Here is a 12,156-nt window from a genome sequence, read left to right as displayed (position 1 = left end):
AGCGCGGCGGACCCAGCGTGGGCGGGCCGGTGGGCGAGCAGGAGGCGCGGCTGCCCGTCCGGCTCCGAGCGCCAGCCGAGGCTCCGCTTGGCGGGCGCCCCGTGGGAAAAGCGCGCCGTTGCAGACCGGCAGCACCCGCCCGGCGACCGCATGTCCCTCTGGCTGTGGGAGACTCCCCCCGCCAAGGAAGGCCGCCGCGAGACCCGCGGAGCTGAGCCCGCCCCGCGCGGGGCTGGGACGGGATGCAGCCCTCGGTGCTCCTGCTCTTCTCGACCTGCTGGTGGACGTTGGGGCCGGTGAGTAGGGACCCCCGGTGGGGCGGCGGGCGGGCGTCGCCGGCAGGCGTGGTCCTCACCCGGCGGGGCTGAGTCTCCGAGCATGTGCAGAGCTCCTTTCCCGCGGCTCCTGCTTCGACCCCGCGACCCTTTCCACCGTCACCTCAGGGAGGGAAGGAGGCGCTTCCGACCTTCCCCGCCGCCCCCTGTCTTCTGCTCTTCGTCGGGAAGGAAACCTCGTGGGGCAACACCCCGTTGATTCCGGTTTGTCCCCCGATTGTGGGGCCGGCTCTGCGTCTGTCCCGCGCCTGGCCTGGGTCGACTCAAGGGACCCATTAGGGGAGACCTCCTTTAATGGGGGGCATGAACTTATTCCCCCACTGCCTCCAGTTAGCCCCCCCCATATTTCCTGCTCCACTTTTTAGAAATGCTGCATATTCTTATATCCTCCCACCCCCCCTTTAAAAGAAAGAGGGGTGAACCGGTCTCCTCAGGCTGTGATGGATTACAATTCCCATTATTCCTATTCAGCCATGCAGGCTCGGGATGGTGTCCAGGCCCATCTGCAGAGTCCCGGTTGAAGGAGGTTTAGTTATATAAAGTGGGCTGCTGTTAAATTTGAGCACAGGATTAAAAGCCAGCTAAGTTTGAATTTGTATCAGGCTAATGAATTGGACTAAATGATTGAGTAAAGGATTGCTTTAAGGCTCCCCGGGTTTCAGGACATTTCCGATTTACAATTATATTTATAATTCCCTGAGAAAAGCCAATTCAGTTTTAATCAATGTCAGCGAAGTTGCTGTAAACAGGCTGCGGCATCTCAAGGAATTTTAAATCCACCCACCCTCAGTCACACCAGCTTCCAGGCGAAATATTAGGATCATTTAATGCCAACAATCTCACCAGTTTTTTGTACTCAGAATTATAAGGTGGAAAAAAGGCAAAAGGGTGGAGTTTTCACAAGCTTTTCCCATTCTGTTTATGGCAGCAGCAGGAATTTTATAATAAGGCAGAAATTCTGTCCATTTTAGCCATTTTTAATAGATAACTCAATTTTTGTATATATGAATTACTGGAAATTTTAGTACATTTATTGTGGTGTAATGCTGTGTGGACTAGTGAACCTTAAAACAGGACTGCAGGCATGTCATTTTTGCCAAGCATTCACAAAAATATCAAGGAAAAGAAGACTAATCTAGGGATAAAGATGTGTGTTTTCTTGATAGTTCAGTGGGTTTCTCTTTTTCCATGGTCTGTTACTCATTTTAAGTGAAACGAAGCAGGATTAAGTACTGTAGAGTTTATACTTGCAGCAGAATGAAATATTAGAATTCATTGGCCTAATATTTCTCATTGTATATGGAGTGGCTGTTAAAAAATACCAGGGTCATTCCTGCCATTAGCCAGAGTGAAGGAGGTACCTTAGATGTCCCCCAGCAGTTAATAATGTATTAGCCCTTTTGTAGGAGGTGGAGGAGATGGGCTTGTGAGATGTTGGGGGCTCAGCTTCAGGCTCTGTATCATGACTTTGGGAATTATGGACCGATAGCAAAATGTCTTGGGACAGTCCTGTTGTGTCCCCCTTTTATAATCCTGAAAGGAGAAAAAAATGCAATGAAAATGCATTTTTTTTGTCACAGTATCTTGCTATGCCAGTTTCCTAATTGCAAGGAGATTGTCTTCCTTGCACTTGGTTTCCATCATCACAATCACCTCATTCTACTATATTAGTTGTCCTAAACTTAGAGTGAATATGAAGTGGCCTAAGAAAAATCATATTAGGTCAATGTTTATTGCTACATTTAATTCAAATGTTTTGGGTGTTCTATATCCTCTTATTTGTGCAGTGTATGATACACACATTCCAGAGCTTTTAGTTTAGTTTACTAACCTCATATAAAGTTAAAGTCTGCTTTGAGTCAAACTTGATTTGATGACTTTGTAGATATGTCCTTCTAGTTTTCTTGGGTGCAGAATGGAAGGGGCTTCCTGTTCTCTTCTTCCAAGGTGGTTTTTTTGACTTCCCAGTCTAACTTACAGCCTTACAGTTTCTTGAGAGTCTCCCATCCAACTTCTAACCAGACCCAACTTGGCTTAGCTTTTTGAAATAGCCAGGTTAGCTCATCTGATAGATAAGCACTGAAATCCTGCTGCATCTAAAGCAAAAAAAGTAGTAATATTTCTTAAACAGGAATATCTCTTTTTTTAATGATGCAAATTTGGTACAAATTGGAATCTCTATGCTCACCACAATTCCTTCATAACACTTTGTGGTAAAGCTAATCCTCCTTATATGATATTTTTTTTCTGTTATCACAAATTACAAGCAGGGAGCTATTTGGGAATTTGGGGAGCTGATACAGGTGTTATAATTCTCTATAAGTTGATAATTTGGTGTCTGAAGAAGTATACTGGAATGTGTTTTACCTCTGAGCAAGTTGATGAGATGCTGATTATTTAAACAAAGGGATAGTCGTTTTATGTGGATATGTATGAGGTATACTTTTTTTATGGACATACTGTATGTATGAAGTACAATCCAAAAACGTTTAACTGAAGCTTACAGCTTAGTCATCTTAAGAAAAGACCAATAAAATCCAGAACATCTCTGGATTTTCTCCAGTAATAAAAAACATGGTTCAACTCCACCTGAGTAGCCAAAATCGTTTCATTCCCCAGTCCAAACAAAGAGAAAATTTAAAAAAAAAATACAGGATCCAAGCAACCTGGGCCATGCACACTTGCTTCTTTCCTACTAAAGAGGAGGGAGAAATAGTCAAAATTTATCCCTGCTAGAGAGCCAACATTGCTTTTAAATGACTTCCTTGAGTGCTGAAGTTCAGTCACAGGAATGAGGAGAAAGATTGTCTACAAACTCAGCAGAGCTTCACTTTTGCAAAAAGAGGCCTCTATATTTCGCAGTTGGGGTTACACTATAGCAATCCAAAACTAAATTGGATCAGTTCTTAAATTAAGCTGACACCAGGTCTGGAACAGTGTTTTAACTGCTACAGTGTTGTTCTGTAGAAATCCCCTAATTCATAAGTCATTATTTCTGATAAGTAGCTTCTGATACTTTTTTAACCTTAGAAATTTTGTAATTCCCTATTAAAGCTGCTCAGGTTGATTGTTGTCATTACAGAATTCCATATTGCATCTTACAGAATTCCGTATTTTTAATTTTCTTTCATGATTTCCATTAGCACTAATAATTAATGATGGAGTTACCTATTCTCCATTTTTTAGAAAACAAGCATGCACATAAAGGAAGGTGACATTAAGAAAACGTTCTTTCGTAGCTGCCTGGCTTTTTTGCTGGAAAGATATCTGTGCAGAAATTAAAAAGACTTTGGTTTAGTTGGTACAAGATCCTTAATCAGTCAGTTACAAATCCTGAAGAAGCATTTGTACAGTATGCTAGACTTCATTTTATTAGCGTTAAACTAGATTTTTTGTGGCTTAATCACGTCGTTGAAAGCCTATTTTGTTAGTTTATGATTCAGTGTACTGTGTGGGCCCAGAAAACTAACCTGTTTGGTAACCTAGGTTAAACTATTGTGTGAGTGTAGTCTTTGAGTATGTGGTTATCCTGGCTCAAATACTGGACATAGTTAAAGGAAATCAAAATATTTGGGGAGGAATTGTAGCTCAGTGATAGAATACTTGGACACAGCCAACAAATCATGGCTGTAAACATGCAAACAACCATAAGAAAACTCTTTGTTGCCATCTAGTGTTCATCCAGATTTTTGCAATACAGGTCTGGTACCCCTAATTTAGAATAAGAGAATTTTGACATTAAAACAGATTTCAAACTTGCTTATCCATCCCTCTGTTTAATGTAGGATCTACAATGTAGAATGCTCCCTAGGACGGTACAGATGAACTCAAGTTATGATAGCAATTTTATTCAGACTTATCAGAGATTAAGCCTTGACCTCCATGAAGGTCCTTCTAAAACAAAGAATAGTGTAGAAATTATGAGAGCTTGAGGGTATTGAGTTGTGGAACGCTCATGAAGATCAATGTAATTCACAGTAGATCAGCCCAATCATGCCACGTCCAACTTGAACTGCAGCGCATATCCAAAGCGTTGGAAAGCCAGGCTTTACTTTGGCTTAAGCTTGATGCTGGAATTGGGAAGTGAATCTGTGGTGTGGGGAGAGAGCTCAGAACTTAGCAAAAGACTCCCACTCATGTTTTTCCGTTACTTTAAGTAGAATTTAGAGTTGCTTTAACTGCTTGCTTGTGACTGCTGTACTCTGCAGAAATGATTGCAGAGCAACAGGTAATCCTTTGATCCCTGAGACAAAGGTAGGAAGCGAGAAAATACTTGATCCTTCAGGCATGACCAGGAACTAGAGTGTTGGGCATTTTGCAATGTACTGACAACACTCTGCTACCTGTGTTAAAGATGTGGTTTGCAGCAGACAAAAGGTTTTCCCCATGAGTGGTACAACTCAGTGTTTGTCCCTCTGCTATTTTTTATTTTATTTTTTGTGCCTTCAAGTCAGTGTTGACTCCTGGCAGCTGCCTGGACAAGTTTCTGCAGTTTTCTTGGCAATGTTTTTGCCATGCCTCCTACCCAGGGCTGAGAGAGAATGACTGGCCCAAGGTCACTCAGCTGGTTTTGTGCCGAAGGTGGGACTAGAACTCCCAGTCTCCTGGTTTCTAGCTTGGTGCCTTAACCACTACACCAAACTGGCTCTCACCAAAGTGATTCCTCTGCTAACCATCTTTAAAGAAACAGTTCTTAGAATGAGGGAGGTACTTATTTGGTATTGCAGATCAGAATATAATGGTTATAACAAGGGCATCTGCAGGAGCAGATTTCAAAAAAGTCAGTCTGATGGCTGCATCTACATGATCAAAGCTCTGCCCCTTTTTATCTGTCCTGCAACACATTTAAAGGAGAGGGACTTCGATTGTGCAGGAGCAGCTGTCATCTTGACTATATGGACACAGACACACACACACTGCAGATGTCCTTGGACCATAAAGAGTAAAGGAGTAACAAAAGAACCATAAAAAAGGGAAGAAGACTAAAACATTATGTATTTTGGATTTTCAAGCTTCATTCTTTCTTTCTCACCAAGTTAAAACAGTTTTGTTTTAAAAATGGATATTTCCTTAGTTTATAACTGCTTTATGTAAAGCTGTGAGACACTTTGGTCGACACTTCTAATGGCTTTGGGGTCCTGATTGTTACCTAATGTTTTATTTTCCAAGACAAGAATCAGGAACAGTACAACAAGGTGTCTTTGCAAATTCAGCTCTGCGAAAGCTTATGTGCTGAAATTTGCATTTGGTGGAAGACAGATTAAACTATGTTTAACCAAACTATTGAATAAATCACAATGCCTGGGTTTGCACAACACTAAGCCATTATTTGGTTTTTTAATTTTGGCTATGGTAGTATATTCACTAAACTTTGGCTTAGTGTGATACGCGAAGCTAACCATCGTGGTTAAGAGACTGAACTCTAACTGAAAATCAGACATTCAGATCTTCCCATATCCAAGTCATGACCTCTTGGACATTGTTCTTTGGGAGATACCTTTTGGAACCAGATGTCTTTTACTAGTCACTTCAAAATCGATGAGTTCCCAATTAAAATTTAAGAAATGAAACTTCTATTGCTATAGCTAATCAGTTGCTATAATCCTTTTAGCCTTCTAAGCATTTTGAAGATGTTTCAGTGTATCATATAATATAAAACATTTTAATTATGATGGTTGTTTGCAAGCCAAAGCACCCAAAGGGACATTTGTCAGTGCCTGAGACTAGTGTCTGACTAGCATTTTCCAAGAAGCAGGGCTTAGCAAAGCTTATGCTAATACAATTTAATTAGGATACAGCATGAGATAAATAATTCTGATAAAAATTGCAGTATTGAATAAACCACAATTAGCTGGATTCTTAAAACAGACTGTGCCATAAACTATAGTTTACAGACAGCAAAGGCTGGTTTTGTGTAACACATTCTAAGCCAACACCAAACAAACCATGTTTATGAGTTAGTGCAATGTGTGAACCACTTTTATGCTTTTTCTAAGCTATAGGGATAGCTTGGCAGTGAACAAGTTTTTTAGCATAACCTGTTAATGTGGAACTCTGGTGTCTTTCATCAGAAAGAAACTAGAACATGGAACCTCTGTAGTTTGTTAATGACTTGGTTCTCTGTTTTCTTCTGGGTAGAATTCTGTGATCTTAGGTGAAACTTAACTTAGTTAATCAAACTATAAATGTCTTACTAATTTTGCTCTCTTGTAGGAGAACCAGCAGGTGCATTTGCTGCTAAGCCAATCTTATAGCTGAGTGTAAACTAGTCATTTTCTAAAAAGGGTGCTAAAACATTAACCTTGGCTGTTACGTATTGCTATCATATTTGTCATGCAAAATTCTGAACAATCGCAAGATGGCAACAAGGAGATCCGGAACTCAACTCGATTTCTGCAGCCTGATGTAATAGCACTAGTATTACGGCCAACCTGCACTGTGGGTCTAATAACACAGAACTACATTTCATAATTTTTGTAAGAAGTGTGGATTGCTCCAAGCATACAGCTATAGCAATAAATAAAAGCTTCCTGTTATGTCTTTTTTCCCTGTTGGTTCTACTAGCATTGGTATACTTTCTACAAGATCAAATGTTTTAAGGCTAGCTTCTGTTTTTATTCGACAGGTAAACGGTATTCATCCGGAATGCAGAATGCAGCTTGAAATCCATGAAGAAGAAATAAAGTGTATGGAACATTTAAAGAATGCCCAAACAGTGAGTTATAAAGGTAAGATAATGGCCTAGCAGTCATTCAGTAATGGTCTACTGTTATCTGTATGCCTGTTTAGTGAGGACTTGATGATGTGGCACAAGATGGCAGCTTTAGTACTGCTGACACATTGTACTAAACTATGGTATGATTTATTTGAGTTTTGGTTAGTGTGATGAAGGGCAACCTATGATACAAGAATGGTACAATTCCCCCTTTTTGTGGATCTTGGAACCCCTCTAGCGAAGATTGCTGAAAACTGGTAGCACATTTTCCTACCATTTTGAGCTGGGAAACATATGAAATCTGAAAGGCCTAAAGTTAGCATTTATAGTTTTAAAAAAGCAAAAGAACCCACCCAAATTCATCCCATAGCCAGGCCCACCCACATATATGATATGGTTCCACCCACTTTGTGGATTGTGACCACCAAAAGAGAGCCCATCCTTGAGTGAGTTAGCTCTGTGCCTATTTCAACTGGTTCACTCATGTCTGAAGTGGAAAAATCAATGCAAACCAATAGATGGCAACAAAGAATTGCATAAACTTTCTCTTCTGCCATCTGCTGGTCATCTCAGTATTTGCAGCCCCTATAAGGTGGTCCTAACAAGCAGCATGTAGAGGTGTGCAGACCCAGCCATCAGCAGAAAGTATCTCTCCTGTTATTTTTGGTTCCCGTTAAAGATTTTTTAAACTTTTAAAAAATGCTGACGTATAGTTGTGTTCACATGTATACAAAGTTGAGGGCATTTTCTAATGACCAGCGCAGCTTCACATTGCAACTGTCCTTTCTTCATATTTAAACCACATTTTAAAAATGATCCATAGCTACTGTACTTTTAAAAGGGGGAAATGTGATGGAGGAGGCAGCTGTTTCCATTCCTTTTCTGTCTTCACTTTTAAAAGAAATTTTGCTGCCCTTTTAAGTGCAAACGGAATAGAAGATTATCAAAAAGCAAATACCAGAAGTACGTTATTTTCCACAAGTAGGTGCCTCAGCCAAGGCCATCTGGTCATAGTGTAAATAAATGATTTTTTTATTCTGGTAGGGAGACAATAAATATACTAGTGAGCTTGTAAATGAAAAAGAAGTGCATCTTTGCCAGGAATGTGAGGAAAACAGTCTGTAAAAACCGTCCCACCCGGTCGTGTAGAGCGGGCATGCTACAGACCCCATCTGCAAGAGAATTCCATCTGGCAGGGTCCAGGAAGTGGGCCTTCTCTGCAGTAGCACCTGCCCTTTGGAATATCCTTCCCCTGGAAGTGAGATTAGCTCCCTCCCTCCTGGAATTTAGGAAACAGCTAAAGACCTGGTTCTGTAATTATGCCTGGGGCGGGAGGGAGAGTAGCCATTCCTGGGGATGGTTAGTTTCTTAGAAGGACCCAGCTCTGCCTGCAAATCATAAAGAACTTTTAACCATCGAGGTTTTTATTATATTTATTGTATTTGTATTATAGGGTTTTATAGTTTTATATTTTTATCTATCTTTTATTGTAAACCGCCCAGAGTCCCCCTTGGGAGATGGGCGGTGATAAATTTGATTAATAAATAAATAAATAAAACAGATCAGTAGCCTAATGCTACTTTATAGGCAAGGATAGCTCTATTAGGGCTGGGCAAAGCTTAGATTCAGAGACAATTTGATTGAATTGTCTTTTCAGATTGAATCCCCAAATCAAATCAGTTCAGTGTGTCAGATTGAACTGTTGACATTCTTGATAAACACACACTTTTATCTCATATTTAATCTTTTAACTGGATTGGGTCACTGTGACAGTTTGAATTGCACTTCTGAACTCTTCATATCAATCTGGAGATCTAAATCCAATTTGATCTTGGCTCATCTGCATGCTCCTAACTTCTGTTTCAGGAGGATTTCATACTAACGGGACATGTGAACTAGTCAGCCCAAACCTGGAGGATCCTTGCAATGACAAAGCTTAAAACATTTCTGTCGTAAATTGTAAAGGAGTGACAATAAGATTCTCCCTCCCTTTTATCTTCAAAGGCTTTTCTCTGAACCAAGGGGTCATTTGGATTAATGAGCAGATTACTCTGAATGAACTGGGATATCTTTGGCCTTCCATGTTGAGTAGCCAATCACCATTGCTGCTCTCAGACTAATTAGCCAATTATAATTGTACATTATTCTCTTATGTATAACTCTCTTTCTTCCGGAGAAAACAGATGGTACAAATACCTTGCTAGAGTTCTAGGTGAAATGAATTAAGGACACTTTTAGTATACATATCACATTAAAGATTTGTTTTAATCATGGTGGTTAAAAAATCTATAATTGGCCAGACTCACATATAATGCTAAACCATAAAACATGATTTACCAATCATTTTGGCTGGGTTCCCCCATGTACTAAGCCCAAATGTGCCCTGTTTGTTTTGAGCTAAGCAAAGGGTAATTTATTTGGCTTTGATTGCATTAATTATAGTTCATCTCACATCAAGGAATTGAACTACGTAGCAGGCAGAGGAACACTGCAATACAAACATGGTGGTTCTGCAGATAATATGGAGCGACAATGGAGTCTCATTCATACATCCAACACTCTAGTGGCAGTCATAGTGTGTATGTAATCTTCCTTCTTTTAATGGCCTAAACTGAGAAATACGTATATCTTTTTTCAACAGAAAAATTTATTTTTAACCTTCCTCTTCCTCTTCCCCTTCCTCCTCTTCCTCTAGGTCAATAGATAAGATGCTTCCATTACTGCTTTTACAAGGCTCCTATCTCTCTTTTTTTTTTGTGCCTTCAAGTCAGTGTTGACTCCTTGTAACTGCCTGGACAAGTCCCTGCAGTTTCCTTGGCAAGGTTTTTTTTTGAAGCAGGTTGCCCTTGCCTCCTTCCTAGGACTGAGAGAGAGTGACTGGCCCAAGGTCACCCAGCTGGCTTTGTGCCTAAGGCAGGACTAGAACTCACAGTCTCCCAGTTTCTAGCCTGATGCCTTTGACCACTGCACCAAACTGGCTCTCCTATCTCCTCTACCATTTCTGTATCTTGGAATATTTACTTCCTAGTCTCCTTTTTAATTCAACCACATGCAGTCACAGGAGTCTAACAATAGGTTTCTTAAACCTGTGTTCTTTGAAGAGATAAGCCCCTGTTGGCCAAAGAAATCATGTGAAAATGAGATACTTAATATGAAGCAAAACTCTGGGCTGTTTATTTGTTTTTATTAAATTGCAATCCAGTCTGAACTCAAGGAAATAACAAGAGTGGAAAAGGTTGGAACTGAGGGCAGAATGTGTTTTTAGCTGGCCAGGAAGCTTTTAGTTCTTTTTAAAACTGCATTGTGAGTTTTTCCAGGGAATGATGCAAGGGCTAGGAAAGTAATATTGTAATCTACTCTACCTCTGTGTTCTATATATAGAGCATACAAATATTGCTTTAGCTCAGCCTTGTATAAATCACACTTCTGTGGGGACCATTGATTTAAAATGCAGATGCAAACACATTGTTTTTTTTCCTGAATTGATGCTATTCAGAAAGGAATAAATTTTAAAAAGCTCCATCCTCTATGGCAGCCTTTCTTAACCTTTTGACCCTGGAGGAACCCTTGAAATACTTTTCAGGCCTCGGGGAACCCTGGCACATTCAGGCTCAGATATGATGCTGAGAATAGAATGGGGATAAATTCATGTGAGTATTTATGTATCTGATAATCTTGTCCTCTCTCCTCAGCTATCTTAATCTACAGAGCTGCTTGGTTAGGTCCTCTTATTTATTTATTTGATTAAATTTATATTCCTCCTTTCTGCTTTTGTAAGTATTTGGGTGGGTTACAGTGATTAAAATGAAAGACAACGTTTTAATATAAAACATGACATTAAGATCGAGAAAATTTAAATGGCTTTAATAGTTAAAAGCTGGGGGGAAAGATCTGTTTTTGCTGTTTTCTTAAATACTGGGAGAGTGGAGACCAAACACCAGAGCCATGAAGCACTTTGAATTCAGAGGTGAAAAGGGGGTTGCTGGGGTAGACACTCAACACTTGTCAGTAACTTCTTAAACAAAGTGTCTCTTTTCCTGGGATTGTGCTGCGGTTGGAGACAGGGCCTACATAAGTGCCATTGTATAGTCTGAAGGATATTTTTTCCTTACGAACAGAGGTCCTGACAGCCTGCCAAACACTTCTTCCCAGGGAGAGCATTTTGTAGTATGAAAGTCATACAGAAGAAAGTCCTATCCCACATTCCAGAGACCTGAACTTTGGGTGGAAAAGATACCTTCAAAAGGTGTTCCTGCTGATCTAAATAACTAGGCAGGTTCTTAGCAAGAAAGGTGATCCCTCAGATAAGCTATTTAAGGTTTTGAGGGTCAACAGCGGCACCTTACATGTTGGTAGACAATTGGCAGCCAGTGCAGATCTTTTAATGCAGACATCAGATGACCCATATACCTTGTACTGCTAAGCAACTTGTCTACTGCATTTTGCATTGGCTGCAATTTCTGGAATTTAAAGCACCTTGAAGTAGTTGAGATGGGTTATAACCGAGGCATGTATAACTGTTGCTAAGTCTGACTAATATAGGAAGAATCACAGGGGGTTTATTAATGTAGTTGTGCAAATGGGCTCCTTGCCACAGCCTCCACCTGTGAATCTAGTGACAGCTATGGGTCAAAAAGCATACCTAAACAGCAGGTTGTTAGGGGAGTGCAGCAGGTAGGAAGTTCAGAGAACAAAAGACAATGTATGAATTTGTGTAACAATGTGCTGAAAGTAAGGATGATTTGTACCTATAAAAAATGTTGGTATAAAGTAACTTTAGTTAGATTTCCTTTTGTTTTTCATGCGTCATGCTTTTTTTAAACTACTAGATACAGATACAGATATATAGTAGCATTCTGAAACTCTCAAGCACCTGGTAGAAGACCCAAGGTTGAGGAAGACACATACTACCCATAGGGGTGAGAAGGGAATTTCTTTTTATAGGTAGATTATGTATGTATGTATGTATTGTTCTATTCCCCACCTTCCCTGTCTCCCTGGTGTACTGTAGTTCATAACACTAAGCTACAATTAATATTAAGGTTACCATATCTGGACTTCCAAAATCTAGATGATCACCAGATGACGACATTTTCAGAATGTTCT

The 12,156-nt window shown here is 40.3% G+C and overlaps 1 protein-coding gene across 1 annotated transcript in view; it reads left to right on the top strand.

Annotated features, from left to right (window-relative positions):
• Nucleotides 1–240: 240 nt before the first annotated feature.
• VIPR2 (vasoactive intestinal peptide receptor 2) overlaps nucleotides 241–12,156 on the top strand; it is a 67,042-nt gene continuing 55,126 nt past the window's right edge. The window contains exons 1-2 of the mRNA XM_063303392.1: nucleotides 241–296; nucleotides 6,961–7,063. Of these exons, the coding sequence (XP_063159462.1) occupies nucleotides 243–296; nucleotides 6,961–7,063 (157 nt within the window). The 5' untranslated portion in view covers nucleotides 241–242. The remainder of the gene's footprint in view (nucleotides 297–6,960; nucleotides 7,064–12,156) is intronic.

Source organism: Candoia aspera, chromosome 4, assembly GCF_035149785.1.
Source record: "Candoia aspera isolate rCanAsp1 chromosome 4, rCanAsp1.hap2, whole genome shotgun sequence".
Classification (NCBI taxonomy): domain Eukaryota; kingdom Metazoa; phylum Chordata; class Lepidosauria; order Squamata; family Boidae; genus Candoia; species Candoia aspera.
Note: the sequence above shows the minus strand (reverse complement) of the source record. Positions and strands in the feature narration are given on the sequence as shown.